At 34.2% G+C, this 26,253-nt stretch overlaps 1 protein-coding gene across 3 annotated transcripts in view; it reads right to left on the bottom strand.

The window, feature by feature from the left end:
* Positions 1-224: 224 nt before the first annotated feature.
* GTF2A1 (general transcription factor IIA subunit 1) overlaps positions 225-26,253 on the bottom strand; it is a 40,642-nt gene continuing 14,613 nt past the window's right edge. For all 3 annotated transcript variants that reach the window (XM_032344782.1, XM_032344783.1, XM_032344784.1), the window contains exons 4-9: positions 25,991-26,055; positions 21,069-21,144; positions 19,795-19,928; positions 17,217-17,537; positions 11,921-12,010; positions 225-1,872 (exon numbers count right to left, since the gene is read on the bottom strand). In XM_032344782.1, coding sequence (XP_032200673.1) covers positions 1,765-1,872; positions 11,921-12,010; positions 17,217-17,537; positions 19,795-19,928; positions 21,069-21,144; positions 25,991-26,055 — 794 coding nt within the window. In that variant the 3' untranslated portion in view covers positions 225-1,764. The remainder of the gene's footprint in view (positions 1,873-11,920; positions 12,011-17,216; positions 17,538-19,794; positions 19,929-21,068; positions 21,145-25,990; positions 26,056-26,253) is intronic.

Here is a 26,253-nt window from a genome sequence, read left to right as displayed (position 1 = left end):
ATTACACCAGTTAATGGTATCTAAATAAAACCTAACTACTAGCATGCTAGAAACCATCATTTACACCAAAGTTCAGAACATAAGTTAAAGGGACCAAGTTGCTATGTGGGGTGGGAAGTAGGCAAAAAAAAAAAAAAAAAAAAAAAAAAATAGCCTTTTTAAGAAGTTTAAAGATTTCTGTTTAAAAAAAAAAAAAACATATAACAGCTCACAGTTTTTCTTTGCAATGTAAAGTGTTTCTGTTATTTCTGGAAACACCAAAGGCAAATAAAAGGAAGACAAAAATGGAAGACTTTAAAAAAAAAAAAGCAATGTACAAGTATCTTAAACACACGTTAATTTGTCAAGATAGACCATGAAAAAGAATCAGTTATAAGAAAACACAGATGAAGTGTTCCTACAGTTCTCCCAGGCAACTAGTTCATACAGAACACAGCACTGCCATATTGTTCTTTAGAGGCTCTTACAGAATACAGAGCTGTGCATTCTTAATATACATATTACATTTCTATTATTCTTAATATACAAGTCAAATTTCTATGCTTTCTTCTCGATGTGCAAACTGGAGCCCATGCCTACATTACCAATGGCCTGGAAGGGCCACCAAATGAAAGAGAGGTAAATATGTACTTAGTGGCCCACCCCCTTTAACCCCAAAATTTCTCCCTCAAATTACCAAGTTGCAATTAAAAAAATTTGTTCAATTAGAATAGTTTTTAAATTCTTCACTAGTAAACACAAGAAACTTTTATAATTACTAAACTGTTTTTAAAAAAATCCAGGTCCTCACTACCCACTGCTTCAGTCAATGCACAGAATGTTATCTGAATGTCTGTTTAGCTTAAAGATTAAACACATATATAAGCATATACTTCAGCCCAACAGGAAAAAATCTGTATCTATTCTTATGTATGTAATTTCAGCTAGATGGTACCTCTGTGAAATAAAACTGTATTCCTGAGGAGCCATCCTGGGGTTTCTTCATAAGGAATGGGACTAAAAGAAACAAGCATTTTTGGTAAGGAAACCAAAGTTGTCATTTTAATTCTGTTTAACTCAATGAGGCCCAAGTCTTTAAAAGTTATATTTAATGAGTACAAAAACCTAATTAAAATAAATAACCATTCCTGGGTCAAATTTTGTCTCCAAACTGTGATTACTGATTACTTCCTTTAACTCTTAAAGAGATGTTTCATAAAGCAGGGAAGAAGAGGTATATATTACTGAGGGAGAATAGCTAGTAAAAATATTTAAGACCTATAATGAGAGTTCTAAAGTGTTTCCTTATACAAGTGATAAAATTCAACACCATAATTCTTACCCTTTTGTAAAAAGATCACACGCAATTTTTACCAAATATAACCACATACGATACGCAGTTTCAGTTCAATCTATCAAAAGGGAATTTTCTTCAGTTCGTTCCAAGTTTCTTCTGATTGAACCCAAGTTGAAGGAAGGAATATAGACAAAGCTTTACATGCTAATTACTGGTGGCAGGTACCTGTATTTAAAATCAACAGTTATGGTTTTCCAAAACCCCAACCTCCCCCACCCCAACAACCCCAGGTGCTACAGTTCCATGGCTTGCCAGTTAGTAGTGTCTATGTTGTCAAGGTCTCTTTGTTCCAGTAGCTTTGATTCTACTGCACTTTTCTGACATGCAGAAGTTAAGTTTTGGTTGGTGTATGTCCCAAGTTTCAAACTGTCCACTTTAAATTTTTTTAAGTTTCTTTGTTTTATTTATAAAAGAAAAGAACCAACTCTTCACCATTCTGCATCTCCAATGGCTTTGGAAAATATATAATCTCTTCCATTAAGATTCATAATGCCATCCTTGAGATGAAATTTCCACTTGTTTTTACTTCTGTGTATCTAAATAAATAAAAAAAAGAATGTAAAAGATACATTCAAAAGACAAAGCAAACAAAAAACCCATTAATACACCAAAAAAATCTTATACATTACTACATTTATATTCTTTTAATTGATAATTGACATGTAACATTAGTTATAGCAGCACGATTCAATATTTATATATATTACAAAATGATCATAAGTCCAGTTAATACCTATCACCATAACACAGTTACAAATTTTTTTCTTGTGATGAGAATTTCCAGTATATAACATGTCATTAACTACAGTCATTATGCTGTGTATCACATCCCTGTAACTTATTTTATAACTTCCAAGTTTGTACCTTTGACCCCCTTCACACATTTGCCCCAATCTACCCTCTGGCCTCTAATAACCACCAATCTGTTCTCTGTGTCTATGAGTTTGGTTTTTGCTTCGTTGTTTTTGGTTTTTTTGGCCTGGTTTGTTGTAGAATTCACATACAAAAGTAAGATCATATGATATTTGTCTTTCTTTCTCCTGTTCCACTTAGAATAATGCCTCAAGGTCCACCCATGTTGTCACAGATGACAAGCTTGCTTTCCTTTTTATGGCTGAATATTACATCATGTGTATATAAATATATATCACATTTTCCTTATCATTCATCCACTGATGGACCTGAGGTTGCCTCCATGTCTTGGCTATGGTAAATAACGCTGCAATGAACATGGGAGGGCAGAAATCTTTCAGAGTTAGTGTTCTCCTTTGAATAACCATTAAGAAAGCAGAATTACTGAATTATACGGTAGTTCTACTTTGGATTTTCAAGGAAACTCCACACAGGTTTCCACAGTGGCTATACAAATTTACATTCCTACCAAAAGTGTCTAAGGGCTTCCACTTCTCTACAACCATATGTGACACTTGTTAACTTCTTATTTTTTGGGGAACAGTCATTCTGACAGGTATGAGCTGATATTTTATTGTGGCTCTAATTTGTATTTTCCTAACAAACAGTAATGTTGAGTACCTTTTCATGTACCTGTTGGCCATTTTATGTCTTCTTTGGAAAATGTTCAGTTCTGCCCATTTTTTAAACTGAATTGCTTATTTGCTATTGTGTTGTATGAGTTCTCCATACATTTTGGCTATTTACTCCTTATCAGATATGTGATTTGCAAATATTTTCTATTCCGTAGGTTGCCTTTTCATTTTGTTGATGGTCCCCTTTGCTGCGCAGCAGCTTTATAGTTTAATGTAGTCCTGTTTATTTTTGCTTGTGTTGCCTTTGCTTTTGGTGCCAAATCTAAAAAAAATTATAACCAAGACCCATGCCAAGGAGCTTAATCCCTGTTTTCTTCTACTTTTATGGTTTCAGATTTTTTTTTAAGGTTTTATTTATTTGACAGAGAAACGAGAGAGGGAACGTAAACTGGGGGGTGGGATAGGGAGAAGGAGGTCCCCCCCGAGCAGGGAGCCCAATGCAGGACTAAATCCCAGGACCCTGGCATCACAACCTGAGCCCAAGGCAGACACCTAACAACTGAGCCACCCGGGAGCCCCATGGTTTCAGATCTTACATTAAAGTCTTTAATCCAGGCGGCACCTGGGTGGCTCAGTGGGTCCTCTGCCTTCTGCTCAGGTCATGATCCCAGGATCCTGGGATGGAGCCCTGCATCAGGCTCTCTGCTCAGCAGGAAGCCTGCTTCCCCGCCTCCCCCCCCTTTGTCTGCCTCTTTGACTACTTGTGATCTCTGTCAAATAAATAAATAAAATCTTTTAAAAAAAAGTCTTTACTCCATCTTGAGTTGACTTTTTTGTATGTCGTAAGATAGTGGTCTAGTTTCATTGCTTTGCATGTGATTGTCCAGTTTTCCCAAAACCACTTATTGAAATGATTGTTGTTTCCATTGTATGTTCTTAGCTCCTTTGTTGTAAATCAATTGAATACATATGTCTGGGAACATTTCTGGGTTCTTTTCTGTTCCATGGATCTGCATGTCTGACATTATGCCAATACATACTGTTTTGATTCTGACAACTTTGTAATGTAGTATAAAATCAGAAAGCATGATGCCTCTCTCTCTTAAGATTGCTTTGGCTATTCAGGGTCTTTTGAATTTTGGAATTATTTGTTCCAGTTCTGTGAAAAATGCCACTGACATTTTGATAGGGATTGCACTGAAACTGCTGAATCTGTTTAACACTTTAAGTAGTATGGACACTTTAACAATATTAATTCTTTCAATCAATGAACACAAAATATTTTTCCATTTGTTTCTTCTTTAATTTCCTTCATCAATACCTTAAGTTTTCATTGCACACATGTTTCATCTGCTTGGTTAAATTTATTCCAAGGCATTTTATTCTTTTTGATACAATAAATGGAATTAACTTCCCCTTCTGATTGTTTATCAGCATACAGAAATGCAACATATTTTGTATACTGATTTTGTATCCTCCAATTTTATTGTATTTGTTTATTACTTAACAGTTTTTTGGTAGTCTTCAGGATCTTCTGTATGTAATACTTGGTCTTCCATAAATAGTGACAGTTTTACTTCTTCCTTTATAATTTAATTTGGATGCTTTTTATTTCTTTTTCTTGCATAACTGTTCTGGCTAGAATTTCTAATACCATTACACAATGGAATACTATGCAGCCGTCAAAAGAAATGAAATCTTGCCATTTGCGATGACGTGGATGGAACTAGAGGGTATCATGCTTAGTGAAATAAGTTAAGCGGAGAAAGACAACTATCATATGATCTCCCTGATATGAGGAAGTGGAGATGCTACAGTGGGGTTAAGGGGGTAGAAGAATAAATGAAACAAGATGGGATTGGGAGGGAAACAAACCATAAGTGACTCTTAATCTCACAAAACAAACTGAGGGTTGCTGGGGGGAGGGGGGTTGGGGGAAGGGGGGGAGGGTTATGGACATTGGGGAGGGTATGTGCTTTGGTGAGTGCTGTGAAGTATGTAAACCTGGTGATTCACATACCTGTACCCTGGGGGATAAAAATATATTATATGTTTATAAAAAATTTAATTAAAAAAAAAAAGAATTTTTAATACCATGTTGAAAATGGCAAGAATAAGCATTCTTGTTCCTGATCTCAGAGAAAAAGCTTTCAGCTTTTCTTCTTTGACTGTGTTACTTGTAGCTTTGTCATGTATGTCCTTTATTATGTCGAGGTATATACATTCCTTCTGATACTTTTTTGAGTTTTTATCATAAACGGATGCTGAATTCTGCCATATGCTTTTTGGCATCTACTGAGATTATCATAAGATTTTTATCCTTCATTTTGTTAATGGGGTCAGTTGCCACATTGATTTGTGTATGCGGAATCATCCTTAGATCCCCTGAAACAAATTCCACTTCGTCATGGTCATGGTGTATGATCATCTTAACATATTTAAAGCTGAATTCAGTTTGCTAATATTTTGTTGAGGATTTTGGCAACTGTGTTCATCAGGAATATTGGCCTTTTAATTTTCTTTCCTTGTGGTGTCTTTCTCTGGTTTAGGTGTCAGGGTTAATACCGACCTTATAAAAGGAGTTTAGAAGTGTTCCCACCTCTTCTAGTTTTTGGAAAAGTTTGAGAAGGACTAGTATTAATTCTTCTTGAAGAAATTCTTCTTTATCCTGTTAGAGTTCACTAAAAACTATCTGGTTTCATGATGGTTTGCTGGAAGGCTTTTATTAGGAATTTATCCATTTCTTCTAGGTTGTCCAATTTCTTGGTGTATAACTGTTCACAGTTGTCTTGTGATTCTTTGTATTTTTGTGATATGTTATAACAACTCCTTTTCACCTCTGATTTTGAGTCTTAACCTTTTTTTTTCTTGGTGAGTCTAACTAGAGGTATGTCAATTTTCTTTTTCTTTTCAAAGAACCAGCTCTTAGTTTCACTGATCTTCTCTAGTATCTTTTTAGTCTCTATTTCATTTATCTCCACTCTGATCTTTATGTCCTCTCTTCTACTAACTTTGGACTTCATTTGTTCTTTTTCTAGTTCTCTGAGATATAAAATTAGGCTGATATTTCTTGTTTCTTGACATAGGCATTTATCTCTATTCCCTCCTAAGAGCGCTTTTACTACATCTTATGAGTTTTGGTATGCTATATTTCCATTTTCATTTGTCTCAAGATTTGTTTTCTCTTTTGATTTCTTCTTTCACTCAATGATTGTAGAGTAGCATGCTGTTTAATCTCCAAATATCTGTGAATGTCCCAATTTTTTTCTTGTAATAGATTTCTAGTTTCATACCATTGTGGCTGGCCAAACTGATGTGACCTTTTTTTTCTTCCCCAAGATTGACTGATTGATAGAGAGAGACAGAGAGAGAGCGCGCGCACACACAACCAAGGAGAGCAGCAGGCAGAGGGAGAGAGAGAAGAAGCAGGATCGCCATTTAACAGGGAGCCTGATTCGGGGCTCAATCCTAGGACTTTGGGATCATGACCTGAACCGAAAGGAAGAAACAACCAACTGAGCCACCAAGGTGCCCCCAAACTGGTTTCTTAATAAAGTTAAATCTGAAAAAAACAAAAAACACCAAACCAAACAAACAAAAACAACAAACAAAACAGCCTATTCACTCATTAGGTGAGTTTTTAAAGAAACAAATGTATCTACAATTAATATTATTTTACAGCTCTTAATACTTGTATTCATTAATAACAAATTTCTCTGCAAATTATCTTATCTTTGCCAGTTTTATATATACATGTGTCCCTTTTTCCACAGGAAATTTTCTACTAGCAAACTTTTAAAATAGGATAACCTTTGTTTTCTCTGATGCTTCTAGACCACGGTTTTGCCTTTTCTCTGTAACTCCTTTTATATCTACACCATTTAACCTTAGGCTTTTCTTCATTCTTATCTAGACTACTGGGACACTATCCTCAATACTGGAATCATGTTTACAACCATTCTCTTCCTCACACAGAGTAACAATGTCCATATTGCTAAGTCTTCTGAAACTATGGTCAAACAGTATTAATATCCATACTAATATTAGTATTTCTAACCTCTAATTACTTTATCTCTAATTCTACTTTAGTTGTCTACAGGACACCTGGCAACTGTTTTCTCATGGCCACCAAATTATCTTCTAGTTTACCACATCAATAGCCTCTTGTTACCTGATTTATTACAGTAACTTTCCAACTCCAGGCTTCACGTTCAACTTTCTTCCAATCTGCTTATAAATATTGTTGCCACAAGCACAGTTCTAACCAATCATCTCCACTTAACTATTTCTGTTTCTAAATGACCTGGTAATAACTCACCTTCCAATCTTATTTCCTACTTCCACATTCCTCAAAGACTGTATTTCAATCAAAAGAAGTATCCCATTTCTACAAATTCAATTCCTACTTCAGGATCCACTTCAAAAACACTGCTGTGTTCTCCTCAAAGCGTTCCTTAATCACATCAGCTAAAAGTAGTCTCCCCTAATAATTTTCAGTGTCATTCCCAAACACATTTCTAGTATCATTTCTAAGTATATACAATTATGAAGAATTTCTTCTATCAAAGTAAAACCGCTTATAGTTTCCTCAAGACCTAACATGGAACATTATACATGGCAGTATTTAACAAATACATCTGAGGGAATGCTGATCATCTGGTCACTTACAGATTTCAAAAACTATGTCCATCTGCAATTATGCCAAAGGGGTAAGGGCAGTGTTCAAATAGCACCAGATCCTGGGCACTCCCCTCCTTACCTTCATTTATAGTTTTTAGTTGTTTGCAATTCATAGACTGAAGGAGAAAAGGAGTTATAAAAGTTAATCAACTGGGGCGCCTGGGTGCCTCAGTGGGTTAAAGCCTCTGCTTTCGGCTCAGGTCATGATCCCAGGGTCCTGGGATCGAGCCCCACATCGGGCTCTCTGCTCAGCAGGGAGCCTGCTTCCTCTCTCTCTCTCTGTCTGCCTCTCTGCCTACTTGTGATCTCTGTCTGTCAAATAAATAAATAAATCTTAAAAAAAAAAAAAAAGTTAATCAACTGAAATGACCTTTCTTCCCTTTCCCGATAAATCCCTTGCATCATTCAATTTTCAGCTTAAGCTCCCTGTTTTCCAAGAAGGACCCATGGTTCTCCCTCTTCTCTGATCTAAAGGGACTTCAAAATCAAGCAGTTAAGGCTTTTATTTTCAAAAAAGATAATCATAGCTTAGAGAGGTTCAATGAACTGACCAGGAATATTTTGCTAGTAAGTAAGTGGCAAACATGATTCTCAAACACAAGACACTTTTGACTAAATCAGGCCATTTCATATAATAATCCAAAAATGCTCACTAAGATAGATATTGTCTGAACATCCTTGCATAAAATTCCATGGTCTACCCTCCCAATACAAACATCTCCATGGCATATTCTTGGCAAGCTGTCATTCAATTTCTGCTTCAGTATGACTAGACACGGGGGACAAAGAATTGCAAATTAAGTTATTCCACTCTGGGCCTATTCTAAGTCTTTCATACTTTACCCCTTATTGAAATCTGCTTCCTCCAAGCTTCCACTCACTGATCCTAGCTCTATCTTCTGGGACTTACTTTAAAAAAAAAAAAGAAGAAGAAGAAGAAGAAAGGAAGAAAATCAAACACTTAATGTATTTGAAAACTACTCCCAAACTTTTCCTCTACATCACTGAATTAAGCTATATACACATTTAATATTTATCACATTTGTCTTTTTATTACAAGAAAATAGAACAAAATAAAGTTAAAATAGCAGTTACGGCAGAAACTCTCATGTTAAGTGGTCTTGTATTTCTGGTCTAAGAATACACTATGTAGATGTTAAACCAAACATCTTAAGATGAATGATTTGAATATCCAACAGACATACCGAGACTTATCATGCTCAGAACTAATCACTCTCCTCACCCAAACATGCTCCATCTTCAGCCTTTCCCATCTGAGTTGATGGCATCTCCATTCTTCCTCCTGATTCCTCATCAAAAAATCCTGGAATCATTCTTGATTCCTCTTTTTCTTTTCTACCACTTGTCAAGAAGAGTCAGAAAATCCTGCTCACTCTTCCTTCAAAACACATCCAAGATTCAGCGCTTCTCACCACTTTGAGTACTATCCCCCTAGCCTCAGTCACCATTATCTCTCATTTGGACTACCACAGTATCTTAGTCTTCTTGTCTCAACTCTGCTTCCTCGGCACAGTCCACTCTCACCAAAGAAGGCAAGGTAATCTTTTTAGAATTAAAATGTAAGTGACACTACATCTATTTGAAACCCTCCAATTCGCTCATAAGAGGCCATGTCCTCACAAACTTCCATACACCTGCCCCACTTACCTCTGACTTAATCTACTAACTATACCCCTTCCCCTGCAACCCCAGTCCAACCACTCTCACCTCCATGCCACTGCTCACACACAACAGCTAGGCTTTGTTACCAGATAATGACAAGGCTAACTCTCCTCAAGGCTTTGTTCAAATGTCATCCATTCTAAAGATTTAACAAGACTAACCTTCTAACCTTTTAAAAACTCTAACCTGAATCCTTTCCTACCAATTATCAGCTTCTAACATACCATAATAATTTATTTAATTATTACATTTTAGCATCTATCTCCCTTAACTAAACTTCCCAATGGCAAGGATTACTTTAATTTGTTTACTAGTGTTTCTCAACCTCCTAGCACAGCATCCTGGTACACCAAAGACATTCTATTTATTGAATGAAAAGACTTCTGTCTCCTTTTTTTTCTCTGACTCCCTAGGAAGAAAGTAGTAACTATCCAAAAGTGGGCAAATTTATTTCCAGCATGAACTGAGTGACTGCAACTTGAAAGACAACAAGATTATATAAGCAAGAAAGTGATGAGAAGCCAGGAAAAAGAAATTCCCAAGACAAGTAAAGAAACTGATCACATTCTTCTGTACTGACAACTTGCTAAAAGCAACAAGCTAAAAGCTTCAGGATCAAACAGTCTGTATACTCAGCACTTCAAAAGAAAAGGCCCTTAAATTTCCTAATGACAAACATATTAAGTAAAATTGCCAATAAATAAGACTGAAGCCTCAACACTTCATGCCATCAGTACTTATCTATCATAGTAAGGGAGAACTCTGCTTCATTATTAGGTTTAACTATAATTTTTATTTGATTGGGAACATAAACTTCATTATTCTTTCTACAAGTTTCTTAAATTGACTCATTGAAATTCTAAAGTTTAGTCTTCAAAAATAAAATCCTAAAATTCAAGTTGGCTCAAACCACTTCCAACCCCATTTTAATCATTCATAGAACACTAGCATTCTTTATTATTGACTAAAACATCAGGCCAAGCCCTCAAGAACTCATTTGATTCTAAAAATTAGATCTTTGTAAACTTTAAAATTATTTATTGCTCAACACACTACTTAAAGCTATTTTCAATTTCTGTCTCAAACATTAAATTGTCTCTAGGAGCAAAACCAACCAATTTTAACATTTAAAATATTGTATGTACAATTTGTACCAGAGAATACAACCATTCTTACATTATGAAAATACTTAGAAGTATATTCTTCAGTCTAGCTAAGGTAAAGGACTCTACTGCCTGATAAATCTGACATCTTCTCATCACGAAACTGTGTTCTGACTAATTTGGTTAAATGAGGTCTCTTTGAGATTTCCTGACAATATAAGGTACTTTCCTAACTATTTTAACACCAATACTCTTCCACTACACAATAACAAAAAACTACATTTATTGGGGAGCCTGGGTGGCTCAGTGGGTTAAAGCCTCTGTCCTCAGCTCAAGTCCTGATCCCAGGGTCCTGGGATCGAGCCCCGCATTGGGCTCTCTACTCAGCAGGGAGCCTGCTTCCCCTTTTCTCTCTCTGCCTGCCTCTGCCTACTTGTGATCTCTGTCAAATAAATAAAAATCTTTAAAAAAAATTACATTTATTATAATGTCCCTGGTGTAAGGTTTTAAGAATGTTCACCCAAAAGTCACACAGTACAAAAGCAAATGCCCTGATAATTCTGTTTATGAATGACTTCACTGCTTTATTCTGTAATCTCACTGCAAGTAACTGGCTTGACTTCTCCTTTTCATTTCAAAATGATAAAACTGTTTTGACATTTCCCTCCATATATGTTTCCAGTAAGTATGGCTATTCATATGCAGTAAGGATGACTACTTATAAGATTCATTTCTATAAAAGCAACACAAATGTAAAATTTTCATTACTTATAAAGGAAACTCATGCAAGGCACAATTTTGCATGATCATGACTACAGCTCCAGTGCCTGGCGTATGCAGACACTTAGTAAGTATTTGTTTAGTGAATGAGTATGCTTATAAACAAAAGCTTCTATTAAGGTTTTCCTCATTTGGTAAAAACCACTGATGAAATTAAATTATAAATGCAATATAATTTGTGGACTTATTAGAAATTTAATGAGCATAAACCATTTTATTCAAAATTAATGTTTCAATAATTAACAAAATCTCAACAATAATGCTAATAACTGTAACAAAAAAAACGCTTGGCAAGTAGCAACCTTTTGAAGAATTAGGAAAACAAGAATTCAACAGTTAATTCTCACAGACCTAGTTTAAAAATACCTAAGGCTATAACAAATACAGCAAAGCTAAACAATTTTTAAAATATTTTTAGTAAAAACATATTTGTTAGTTAGCAGTCCTGTTTACTGCCCTAGTTTTCTCCTTAGTAATAAAAAAGTGACAGGATTCAATTAAAGCCGTTTAGTTTTGAGACAGTTGAAACTAAAGGAAAAACTGGTTATTCTACTGGGTTATTAATGTGAAAGGACAACCCTAAAGTGACTGTTAACTTTGCTAGCGAGTTAGGAGAAGGTATAAATTCAAAAAAGCCTACTTCTCCTCACGATATTTTCCAAATGTAAAGCCACATAATTTCTCATTTTATTAAAATAATCTACTAAATTTTAACAATGTCTACATTCACCCTGTTTATACTGAATCTAAGAGGCATCTGTTAACTGCCCAAATTTTTGAACAAGGTAGAGAAGATACTGAGGGAAGAAATTACAACGGAAAAAATGTCAGTAACCTGATATAATCCTTACCTTATCATATTGGCATACAACAACATTTTCTGTATCAAAGAGCTCCTGTCCTTCCTCATCACTCACATCATCTTCACTGTTGAGGGGCTCCTACAAATAAGAAATAAAGAGTATTTATTTATACTTCATGTATTATTAGAAAAAGGCCCTTCTAATATTCAAGGAAAATACAATGACCTTGATGTTCTTGGAGAATGAAGGTTCAGACAGAAGCATATACATACATATATTTATATCAAACTTACTATTAATCAGCTGTGTTAAGATTTTGCCAATTTTACTGAAATTCCAACAAGAAATCAAAAAATAAAAAGTTAAGCTACATTAACTTTAAAGTCTGAAAAGATGTTTATCTCCTTCATTCTTTCAGAATAGCACAAGACTACTCTCTGTTTAAGAGACCTAGAAGGGGACCTAAGAAAATGTGAAGGTTTAATGAGATAATGGTACTATGTACCAACAGCAGCAGCAGAGCAAAAGGGAAAACAGTGGTAAAGTTGGAGGGGGGAAGAAAGGGTTATAAAAGAGGCTAGGAATCTGGCTTTTCTCTATGTGGAGAACTAAGATTCTATTTATAATATTAGCATGTCTACCGTTATGATGGAGATTGTGGGAGGCTTATTGTCTAACTAAGGCATTTAGATTAAAAGGATACATGTCGGAGAGGTAAGATGGAAGGGGGTCTCAATCCCAAAAAGAATTAAAGGCCAAGACCTAACTAAAGCATAAAATGACCAACTATGTTAAATCTGACCTCAGTTATTTGAGAAGACAAAAGATGTAACTCAGATTTCTAGTTAACAGAAAAAGAGAAGTAAGACAAAATGAAAAAAGAGAAAATGGAAAGGAAAATAATCAAGTAGATATTAAGTCTAGGCTTATACCTCACACACATGTATATTTAATTTAAAATAGGTATCACCAATGTAAATGTAAAAACAATTTATTGAAGCAAAATTCACATAATATAAAATTCACCATTTTTTCCATTTTAGAGCATACAACCAGTACATAATGTAATTATCATCACTATCTAATTCCAGAACAATTTTATCACCTTTACCATTAAGCAGTTGCTCAACCCCCATCCCCACCTCTCCCCAGCCCCCCACTAATCTGCTTTCCATCACTATATATTTACCTCTGGCTAGTTCATATAAATGCAAACATACAATATACACATAAAACAACATGAGGTATGTATGGTTTCTTTAATTTATAATGTGTGAGGTTCATCCATGTTGTAGCATAAACTGGTACTTTGTTCCTTTTCACGGCTAAATAATACTCCATTAAAAATCACATTTTAATTTATCCATCCATCAACTGATAGACATTTGGGTTATTTACATCTTTTGGATTTTGTAAACAGTTTTGAACATTCATGTACAAGCTTTTGTTTGAATAACAGTTTTCAGTTCTCTTATACATATACTTAGGAGAATTGCTGGGTCATATGATAATTTTACACTTAACATTTTGAGAAAACACCAAACCATTTTCCACAACAGCTACACTATTTTCCATTTCCACCAGCAACGCAAAAGAGTTCCAATTTCTCCACATGCTCACCAACATCTGTTTCTTTTTTTTATCTCTTTTGATTACAGCCATCGTGGTTAAATGTGAAGTGGTATCTCTTTGTGGCTTTGATATATGCATTCCTGTAATAACTAATGATGCTGAACATCCATTCACATGCTTATTGTCTACCTGTATATTCTCCTTGGATAAATGTCTATTAAAGTCCTTTACCCACTTTGGAATAGAGTTATTATTGAATTTAAAAGTTTTCTAGTCTGGATATTGAGCCCATGTTAGATAGAGGATTTGAAATATCTTCTCCTATTTTATAGTCTGTCTTTTAACTTTCTGCATATTGTCCTTGAATATACAAAAGCTTTTAATCTACTAAGTCTTGTTATTTTTTTTAATCACCTGTGCTTTGGTGTCATATTTAAGAAACTATTCCCAAACCCAGTGTTATGAAGCTTCTACCCTATTTTCTTCTAAGAATTTTATAGTTTTAGGTCTTTAAGATCTTTGATCCATTTTGAGTTAATTCTATGTAAGGTGTAAGGCAGGGGTCTAATTTCACGGTTTTGCATGTGGATATTCAGTTGTCCAAGCTACGTTTATTTAATAAGATCATTCTTTTCCTATTGAATAGTCTTGGCCCATGTAAAAATTTTTTAAGATGATAGCATACATAGCAGTATTCCACATTAAAAAAGACAACTTCTAAAGCTTAGGGATCCAAAAATTTGAAGGTTAAAGAATGAAAAGAGCTATTCTAACAGAAATAAAGTTGGTATGATTCTATTAATATAACACAAAACAAACTATATGGGCAAAAAAAGAGAAATTACTAGATATAAATAGCATATAATCATAAATGGCTCAATTCACTGCAAAGTGTTTAAGTTTAAGCTAATATGCATCCACTTTTAGGTTCAAAATATAAAAAGCATCATGACCACAAAACAAAGAAATACACCATCATAGTAGGAGATGTGAACATATCTCCCTCACTAATCGATAATGGTGTAAGCACACAAAAAATATCAGTAAGGGTATAGATTATCCAAAGAATCTAATTCTAGTAATACATATAGAAGACAACCAACAGCTACAAAAAAGGTCTTTTCAAATATACAGGAAGCATATGCAAACACTGACCACATAAAGCAAGTTCTAATCAATTTCAAAGGATGCATACGTTACACAGATCATAACTCTACAAACAAAAGTTAAGTCAGAATAAGAATGAACTACAAAAAAATATACTAAAGCTAAAAGTTGATTCTTAAAAAACATTAATAATCAACATAACCTCTGCCTAGACTGAACAAGAAAAGAAGAGCAGGATGGCACAAGATCAGAAATGAGAATATAAAAATGAAAACGACTACAAAGGATTCTGGTACCAAAACATAATTATCATTAACTTTATGCTAACTTAAAAATTTGCAGACATAGCTCCAGAAAAATATAACTTATCCAAACTGTCTCAAAAAGAAACAATACCTGAACACAGTAAGGACATTACTAGAATCAAATAATTTTAGCAGTATGCTTTAACAAATATTCACAGAATTAAGTACATCTCTTAAAAAAAAAGAAATCCAAGTGTGACAGAACACTCACCAGAACTCATTTTATAATGCTATCACAAACCTGAAAACCTAGCAAGAAGGGTATGAGAACAGAGAATCATAAACAGTACATGAATGTCCATGAAAAAGTCCTGAACAAAGTGAATTCAGCAATTCATAAAAAGGGTAAGAATAACCAAGTTGTGCTATCCAACGAATACTAAACTGGTTATAAGTAGAAAACCAATTAGTGCAATTAGTTATTAGATAACAGATTAAGGATAAGAAATTGTATGATTAACAGTTGCAGAAAAACTATTTAACAAAATTCAACATTCACTTAGAATTTAAAAAAGCAAAGCTCTTAGTTAATGTGAATAGAAGATAAAAGATGTCCATAAAAAGCCTATAATAAACATTATACTTAATAGTGAACCACAGAAAGGGTTCCTTTTAAAATTAAGAACAAGATAAGGCTGCCTGCTATTTCTAATCAATATTGTGCTAGAGGGCTAAGCCAATGAGGCAAGAAAAACTGCCATTTTTAGTTATTTGATTGTCTACAGAGAAAACATGAAAGAATCAAAGATGCTAAATCTCATTAGTAATCAAATTAAAACCAAAAGGAAACACATTTTCTACATATTAGACTGGCAAAAATTAAGAAGCCTGACAATATCAAGTATCAGTGAAGACATATTAGTACAACAATTTGGCATTTTATTGTAAAGTTAAAAACATGCATGCCTTAGAATCCAGTAATTCAATGGTTAGGTGTAACACTTAAAAAAAAGTCATGACTTCAAAATATTTTATAACTGTAAGAGGAAACAAATAGAATCAACCCTAATGCCCATCACATCAGAAAAGAAATGGACAAATCAACTATGGTATATTCAATAGTGAAAATAATTACCAGTATATACAACAACTTAGATGAACCTCAGAAATACCACCCTGGGGGGGGGGGGGGAGCAATCAACTTGTAGAAGAATAGACAGAATTACTCCATTTACGTTATAAATGGGCATTCAAAACTAAACACTATGCTCTTTAGAAATATAAATAGATGGTAAACAAAAAAAGTTAATGATAAAAATCCATGAGCCTGGTTACTCTGATAACAGAAAGAAGAGGATGGAGGTTAGAGAGAGGTACTCAGGAGACTTTAATAATGGATATATTTTTTTTAAAGATTTATTTATTTATTTATTTATTTAGCACTGGTGAGCAGGCGGAAGGGGCAGAGGGAGATGGAGAGAGAGAGAATCTCAAGCAGACTGTGCTGAGCGTGGAGCTTGATGTGGGGCATGACCCTGAGATCATGACCTGAGCTGAAATCAAGAGTAGGACCTTAACTGACTAAGCCACTAAATGTATTTTTAACTAAAATTTATTTTTAACTAAATGTGGACATAAGGGTATTTTTATGTTAAAATATTTTTTACTCATTGGTATCTATTCAACATTTAATAATATTTTTTAAAAAAACATTAGATATAAAGAATTTTGTCCTAAAATAAAACTACATCTTAAGTTGCAGAAAGCAATGAACAATGAAAACTGTGGTTAAGACAAACATCTTGAACACAAGTAACCAAGCAGGAACACTGTGGACAACAAAGATATATTTATAAGCTTCTAGAAATATGTAACTAAAGATGTGTAAGAATGGTTTATTTAACTCACAGATAGACACTAAGAGTAGGTAAAGTGATGTACAGAACTAGTATAGAATACAGACCAAAAGGAAGTTATGAATAAGTCTGTGACATTCAGTTTTTTCTTCAAGTCTCCTCACTTCCCAGATGTGCCATACCTTTTTAATTATTGAAGCAGAAGATTAAGCTCATTTTATCTGCTCTGCCAAGGTCTTATGTTTCAATCACATCATGAATGCATAAGCCAGAAAATTAGAATTACTTACACTCTTCTCTCCACCCCCTTTATAAATACAACTCAGTATGATATATTTATATTTTATTACTGGCTATAAGAAACAGTACTTTATGATGATAAATACAACCAGAACCATCTAAAAACCTTATTAGGTTAGAACAATCTAACTTTATATTTAAAATCCTATTTATATAACACCTTAACTAGTCTCTGAAAAAATAGGATATAATTCATCAGTTTGGCACCAAGTAAAAGAAATGATTGAGTAGTTTCTCATTTCAAGTCTTTTACTATAAACTTACTTCTTCTACCTGCCCATCCTCAGCTCCATCTTTCTCTTTGTCTTCCTCCTCATCATCATCATAGTCTTCTTCTTCATCTTCATCTTCTTCAGATGATGTATCCCCAGTGCCATCAACCTGTAACACCAATGGGGCTTGTGCTTGAGCAGGCTGGGCCTGTGGTTGCTGTTGGCCAGTTGCAGTTATCTGTGCTTGTGCCGGTGTAGGTGCAGCTACCGTTGTAGGTATAACTTGAGTCTTATTTCCTGTAAATAAGATTTGTTGTGGCTGAATGATGACACCTGTCTGTGGTGAAATCCCTCCAGGAAGAGGGGCCAGTACCTAAGGCAAAAGAAAACCATAGTAAAACTAGTAAGAGGACCAAGTAGCTCAGTTTCATTTTGTGGCACACAGAACTAGGCGTAAATGCTAAAAAATCATCCAAAATGGCCTTATCTCATACAGTTAAAACCAAGCACAAAAGGGAGTTTAACGAGTATAATGATCCCACTTCCACTTTACCATTCTAAATTCTGAAAGAAAAAAGATTTTCTGAAAATAAGTATTTATTGAGCACTGGCTATGTACCTGGAAAATTCCAAGCCAATAGTTACACATATGATTAATTTATTCCTTTGATGTATGGACAAGTTTAGTAACTTGCCAAGTTCATAGTCACCGAGACACAAAATTTTAACCCAAGTTTTCTGATTCTGTGCTAATTATTATGTTACACTGCCTCCCTGTGGAGAACACTGCACTGAAAATGTGGTCCTAGGCCCCCGTGTTGTCTAGGATCCCAGGTCAAGATATAGCAAAGGCATGTCATTTAACCTCCTCTGGCTTTTGTCACTTCACTGTTAAATTAGGATCAATGGTTCTCACCCTGGCTACAAATTACAACCACCTGGTAGCTTAAAAATACTGAACTTGGGCCCCACTCCAACTATTCTGATTTAATTGCTATGAAATGAAATCTAATCATTCAAAGATCTCCAACTGATTCTAACTATACAACCACACCAGATCAGATGATTTCTAAAGTTCCTTTTTGCTTCTGCATCTAGAATTCTAAAGTAAACTATAACTCAAAAAGAACACATTAACAAATATTAACTGTATCTTTTATAATAAATATAATCATAGGTATTAACAAATTAATTAATTATTAGTGATAAATAAAAAACAGTAAATGGCAATTACTTGCCTTTAGGTTCAAGGAGTGCAAAATAAGACAGTACTTCCCTCAAGAAGGTTACAAATTAATGGTGCAATAGACAAAGCAGTAATACAACTCAAAAGGTAGAAGGTATAATAGAAAAATGATATGGTGTTATGAGAACACAGGAGACTGGACTAAATTCAGCTTGAGGGCTAAGGTATGGGCAGGAAAGCCTTCTTAACAGGTAATACTTGAGTTCTTTTGTGCTTGGAAGATTAGCCAGGCTTTTCCATTTGATTGCTTTGTTTGATGCAGAGAGTAAAGAGAGTTGCTAGAAGGAAGGTCAAAGGGCTTTCTAAGCAAAATAACATCAAGTGAAAATCTGGAAAGCTGTAAATCGACTAGATTAATGCTATCATCACACTATAATAGGGACATTATGTTTTCATGTGTCTCTTTTTTAAAGTACCTAAATTCTTTAAGAAAATAAACTATTTCTCTTTCCTCTTTGTCCTCATAGTACAAGAGTTTAACACCCAGCACAGAAGTAGATACAAAGATTTAACTTTGATCTAAACAGCAGCTGAAGAAGATAATTGGAAGCATGGCAAGAAATAAACCTGAAGAAATCAATAAAATCAGATCCATAAATAAACAAAGATCCTATGAATCATGCTGAGTTTTAGACTTGGAAAAAGCCTAAGAGAAATTTTCAAAATGAGAACTAGAAAATACAGAGTATCAAGTTAGGAAGGAAGCTTAAGAGTCAGGGAAATCAATTAAGAGGATAATATACACACAAGCACATGCACACACAAACATTACATATAGTATATATACTACTGAGGGAATAAGAAAAGTATTTTAAGTGGGAAATCATGAAAGCTTGAACTAAGAACATGATGAGAGAGACGGAGAAAAGAAAACTAGTTTCAAACATCAAGGAACTGCAAATATGTTAAAACTGCAGTGTGAAAAAAAGGAATATTAAGAATTGGTAGGACTTCATGATACTTTGCACATTAAAAACGCGTAAGTTTCATGAAACTGGATTCATGTCTGCCTTGTTCACTCCTAAATCTCCAATCCCTTGCAAAGACTCTGATACACAGCCACATAGTAAATGCTTGTTGAATGAATGCTAGATAACTTGGAGGCTTAGGAGGCTGGATGGAGGGTGGTGTCACTGATAAAAAAGCATGTCCCGGGGAATGATGAAAGATAAGCAGGGGTAACAACAATTTAGTCTTAAGTATATTGAATGTAAGTTAAGCTGTGAGGTATATAGGAGGAATTTGCAATGACAGGACATACAGCGTTGGGAGAACAGTCTAAGAATTCGTATAGATAAAGCCATGGGAAAGGGGAAGAGAACCACCAGAATTCATACAGAAGAAAAAAGAGCCCCATCGTAATCACAACTTACTATTCTATTACCTGTTGTATAACAGGAGCTTGTACTCCACCAGGCTGCATTTGTGGTATAACTTGTTGTTGGAGAACCACTGACTGCTGCGGCTGAAAGATATACTGGGCACCATTGGCTGCTCTTACTACTTGAAGAAGCTGGCCTAAAGCAGAAGGTAAGTATTACAAGTTATCATTTTAGCAGTGACCATCTGAAAACAAATGAATTCATAATGAATGTCAAACCACCAAAATGCCATAGAAATGGCTGGGCAAGAAGTCTAACAACTAAGGGCTGCCATACACAGTAAACTATAATCCTCACCTTCTCTAGGTTCCCTCAATGTTCAAGTATGCTACTTAAAATCTTTTTCCTTACTTACCATCCTTATAAAGCTCTTTTCCAATAAAGTTTTAACAGATTATGGAAGTTGATTAGAAGTTTAAATTATCTTTACTAACATGTTAAGAGTCGTGTAAAAGCAGTAAGATCAGATGTTTCAAGGGCTGTTTCTTTTTAAAGCTCTAAAGACATGAAAGTATAATAGTTCATTAACATCTTGAGCCAAAGCATCAGGATACTTAGCTTCAAAATGCTTAAAATAAGTAAGTTTGCTGAACCAATTATCATTGTCACATAATACTGAGTATATGCCTGGCTTAAACACAGAGACATGAATCCCTCTCTTTTGTTGTTTGAGATGATACAGAATCATCAATTAACTAAAAGGCAACAATTATACATTGATAAAATACATAGCAGGATAAATCTCTAGTTAGTTCTTTACAAATTTAGAATCTTATTAACAAAATACCAAGAAATTCTGTAATTCAGATTACAGAGAAAATACTTAAAATCCATGTAAATAAATTCTTCCAACATTAATACACCAAAAATCACAAGTAAATTTTGTCAGTCTATGCAGATACTATGTAAAACAGAATGCAGTAAAATATTATAGGATTTAGTTTGATCTCACAAATTCATTCAAATGAGTCAAGTTTACCTGTCAGGTTAAACGTGTTTAACAAAAATCTGTGCAAATAAACATTTCTATATAATCATACTTCAATAGGATTCTCATTCACAGATCAAAAGCTCAAGTGCAATTTTCATCTTCTCTACTGCATCCTCAGTAGTAATTATCATTTAATGTGCTATAGTACTCAATCTTTTTTAACAACCTAAGCCAAATGGTAAAAGAAATATTGATTTTGTCTTTCAATGAGGCCAAAAATGAAGACTAGATGTTACAATTTTCTCAATTATACATATAAATAATGGTACCATTACTCCTCATTACCTGAATTTGTTAGTATCTGCTGAACAGGAGTCACACCCGCAGGGAGTGCCAAGGTAGCAGCTGTAGCAGCAGCACTCTGAAAAAAAAAAAGGAAAAAAAAAAAATCAAAACCATATATGTGCATAACAGTATCTCAATTTATCTCTGGCACATTTTCATAGTGTTTGAAGTTTATCATTTAGTATACACTAAAATGAAAAGTTTTAACAAGACTAAATCCCATTTTATAGAATGATACAATGAAGACCACCCAGCTTAAAGGCCTTACTTAAATACTTCAAACAACAAAGTAGAGTAATATAATTGGGGTTTTTTTCCCCCTGAAGAATGTGTTCTAAAGAAACCTCACACATACTAACAGTTCTATTCAACATATAAAATATCCATTCCATTATTTCATTTCCTACTCTATTTCTTATTCCCAATTCCTTGTTGTCAATTACAGCTGACCCTTAAACAATGCAGGGGCTAAGGGCATCAACTCCTCACACAAGTGAAAATCCACATGTGACTTGTGACTTCCCAAAAGTTAAATAGCCTACTGTTGACCAGAAGCCTTACCAATAACATAAATGGTCAATTAAAACCTATTCTGCATGATATATATACATATTATATACTGTATTCTATAATAAAGTAAGCTAGAAGAAAATATATACCTTATTTATTGAAAATAACCATATTTATAAAAAAAAAAACCTGCATATATATGGACCATACAGTTCAAACCAAACTGTTCAAGTTCGTACTTGAAGCAAAATGTTAAGTATCTTCGTTTTAGAAATCTTAATATTTTTAATTTATACTAGAATGAACAGGCCTAAAAGAAACCTTGTATCAGAAGGATAAGCTTATATAGCTAGCAATTCTATGATGCCCTAAGATGACAATATTGGTACTCTACCTAGGTGAAACATATTAGTAATAGTTTAATTAACACTTAAAATACCTAAAAATCTTAAGAAAAGTCATCAACTTTAATTTCTACATTCTAAAATGAAGGTAGTATCTGACATTTAAGTTAAAAAAATATATATACATGGGTGTACTCTGAATCTCTTTAAATCCAGGATAAATTTTTCATTTATTGCTTCTGGAGACTTCTCCTCTCCCCTTTCCTCCAAGAGTTACACCACATTTTCTTTTACTGTTTTGTTTTGTTTTGTTTTAATTCTGTACTCAAAAGTATTTCCATGCATCTCAATATAACTACATATGGAGGTAATTTTTCTCCCTCATCCTTCAATCTTTTTACAGGTACCAAGTCTTCACATACCAATCTAACATATACATTTCTAGAAACATCTCTATTTGGCAAGCTCTGAGAAATAAATTTAACTGTGCTTTGAAGATACTAATGCCAGAGAATCTCAACAATACTTGGAAAATTATATGCAAGTAGGTTCATGACACTATCTAGTATAGACTTCACGTATGATATTCCAAGAAAATGTGCATCTTGTTGCCATTTGATAGGCCTATCTAGTTTCTACATCTAAAGCCTCCAATTCCCACTACATCCCAGAATCCAGCTATAGCCCCACCAGGTTTCTTCATGAAATCCTAGTTCTGCATTTCATTTATTTTAAATAAATCTTGTCCATATAGGCAAATGTAAGATAATCTAAGTCTAAGGACCACATTAACAACCACTTACTACTGAGAAATACTATTCAGAAATATTAATATTCAGATTTTATGAGATTAACAGAGCTCCCTCTACTGGCAAAGTGAGAAATGTAGTTTCTACAAAGCATACATGACACAATAACCACCTGCACACCTCTGCACATTCAAGACACTATCAGTAAGTATTTGTTGAGTGACACACCATACACAAAACACCTTTTATCAATGCCTACTGGGGCATCTGGGTGGCTCAGTGGGTTAAGCCTCTGCCTTCAGCTCAGGTCATGATCTCAGGGTCCTGGGATAGAGCTCCACATCGGGCGCTCTGCTCAGTGGGGAGCCTGCTTCCCTCTCTTTCTCTGCCTGCCTACTTGTGATCTCTCTATCAAATAAATAAAATCTTTAAAAACAAACAAACAAAAATGCCTACTAAAAATTTCTTCTTGTATTTTATGAAATAGCCCTAAAATGAATAATGAATTAGCAATTATTTCATTAAGAGAACCTGTAAAACTGGTTTGACGTCAGGTCCTATTTGTTTTGTAGGTTCCCTGAAATAGCTGTCTACCTAATATATCACTATCCTACATTCTTATTAAATTACGTAACTTTTCAATGTTCATTTCCAAAGCATGCATAGCTTTAAAAAAAAAAATCAAAACCAGAATAAAATCTTGCCTTCTGCAATGACATGGATGGAGCTAAAGTGTATTACATTAAGTGAAATAAGTCAGAGAAAGAAAAATACTCTGTGATCTCACTCATATGTGGAATCTAAAAAAGAGAACAGATGAACATATGGAAGAGGGAAAAGACAAAAAGGAGAGAAACAGGCCATCAGAGACTCTTAACAAAAGAGAACAGACTGAAGGCTGATAGAGGGAGGTGAGCAGGGAATGGGCTAAATGGGTGATGGGTATTAAGGAGGGCAACTGTTCTGAAGAGCACTGTGTATTGTATATAAGTGATGAATCACTGAATTCTGCTCAAGAAACCACTACTGCACTGTATGTTAACTAACTAGAATTTAAATTATTCTTAAAAAAAAGGAACTCATTCAATCAAATGGTTATCTTTGAATCAGGAATAATTCGAACAAACAAAACAAAAAAAACCCTTTTATTTGTAAAGAGCCTACAGTGATTATATTTCAGAACATATAAAATACATGGATAAACACTGATACACCAACTAAAATACACATAAATGCTACTAACACCTTTTACTGACAGATGTTTCTGATGTATGATCTATTTAAATACATGCTCTTTAGAATCAAGACATAACAAACAACTAAGAGACATGCCACTAATTTTGACTTAGTCTCTTTAAACACTATGTTAATTCAAAATTTTCTTCCAAACACTAAAAATTCTTAGAAATCAGAGGGGCCTACTCCAAGTAATTCTACAAAATTTTCTGTTTTAAAAAGGACAAAAGTCAGGGCGCCTGGGTGGCTCACTGGATTAAGTGGCCAATTCTTGATTTCAGCTCAGGTCATGATCTCAAGGTCCTGGGATCAAATTCCGCGTCTGCCTCTGCACTCAGCAGGGAGCCTGCCCCCTCTCCCTCTGCCCTGCCACCTGCTTTGCATGTGCACACGCTCTCTCTTTCCTTCTCTCTTAGATGAATAACTAAATCTTAAAAAATAAAATAAACTAAAATAAAAGGACACAAGTTATTCCTTAGGAAACAGTCTCAATAGTACCAACTGCAATACAGATCCTACAGTGAGACTTGCATTTTAAAGAGTGGAGGTTAAAAAGAAATTTGGGCCTGAGACTTGAAATAGAATTTTCTGAATGATAATAATTCTTGTGATGCCATGACAGACTGGAATTTTGTGATTTATGAAGAACTGATTCCAGCAATTTGAACTAGAAGGACAAATAGATACCCTTGATTCTTTTGTGAATTTAAAAACTGCAACTTCTATTATCATGCAGAAATTTGCAAAAACTGCAACTTCTACTATCATGCAGAAATCTGTAATTCTGTCAAGCTATAAATTTGTAAGGCTGGTATATTTAAAAAGGAGTCATCTGTCTGGTAGGTGAGCCCTGTTTCATATCTGCTTATCAATCACAGATAAGCTCTGAGGTTAACTATTCATTACTCACCAAACAGAAGTGATTTTTTAAAATACTGCTTTTTCAGGGCACCTGGGTGGTACATTTGGTTAAGCATCCAACTTTTGGTTTTGGGTCAGGTCATGATCTCAGGGTTGTGAGATCAATGGAGCCCTGCATCAGGCTCTGCATTCTCTGCATTCTTTCCCTCTCACCTCCTCCCAACCCGCCACCCCTCCACACATACGTACACACAGGCATGCTATCAAATCAATAAATTTTTGAAAAATACATATTTTTGCTTTTTTCATTTTAAAAAAAGAACTATCTGAAAAAAAAATCTCACTGCTAGCATTAGAATGAGATTTTTTTAAAAAAGTGATTCTTGCCTTTAAGTAAAAAATATGTCTGAATTTAAGAATGAAATGTCAGAGATGAGATTCCACTAACATTCTATTTATTGTAAAAAGAACAAAAAGCCATTTATGAGAATGCACTGGAATAACTATTCTAATAAGACTTCATTTTAATGTCTTATTAAAAAAAAAAACTTTAAGCATATAGGTAAAGACTCTCTAAGAATCTGAAGTAGTTTTTCTCATTTTAGTTATATGGTACTATATTCGATGGGAAATATCACATGCCCTAAATGAAATTTGAAAATTTAGTTATGTTCAGTGAATATACCAAAAAACTAATGCATAATAAACTCAACTGTTTAAAATGTATTTTAAAGTAGTGATATACACATTGTAATAAATCTTATTACGCTATACTATGGTTAAATCAGAGCAAAAATTTTCAAAGGTTTCATCTTAAAAACAGTTATCCTGAACTATCCAAACAGTTCATTTTTATTTTTAAAGTTTTAATTCTAGTAATTAATGGGTCTTCTGAAACAGAACTATAATTGGCACATTATGTTTGGTAGGTCCCCTAAACCCATTTTCCAAAAATAGCTTGGAATGAAATAGCTCTCACAAAGCATCATTCTTTTGGTATTTTCAACAGAAAACCGCATAATTTTATGAAATCTATGTCTAAATACAAATATAACCTTGAGATCTACTGCTAAATCCAGTAATTAGGAAACCAAATAAAACAGCTATTTTGTTCAAGTCTTGAATAAACTTCAAGTTGTTAATACACAACATACCTGGACATAATCACAATTTTGAGTTAGAATAAGTAGAGCCAAACAAAGTCTTATGTTCTGAGTCTTACCATGTTTGATGCATTCATATGTTGTATCAGCTTAGAATCAGGAACTATAACTTGTGGTGCAGCAGCTATTAAAAAAAAAGTACAAGTACAAACAAGGAACCGTGACATGAGGCTGTTTCATAATCCAAAGAATACTATACAATGCTGAAAACTTTTTTCCTGTTTGCTACATTCAAATGTATTCACCCATTTGATACCTCAGAATGTTAAAAATTTCTATAGCAAGTAACAGCTGTGATATACCCATCTTATACTGAAAACAT

The sequence above is a fragment of the Mustela erminea genome, chromosome 5 (genome assembly GCF_009829155.1).
Source record: "Mustela erminea isolate mMusErm1 chromosome 5, mMusErm1.Pri, whole genome shotgun sequence".
NCBI lineage: Eukaryota > Metazoa > Chordata > Mammalia > Carnivora > Mustelidae > Mustela > Mustela erminea.
The sequence above is the reverse complement of the archived record's forward strand: the minus strand, read 5'-3'. Positions and strand labels throughout refer to the sequence as shown.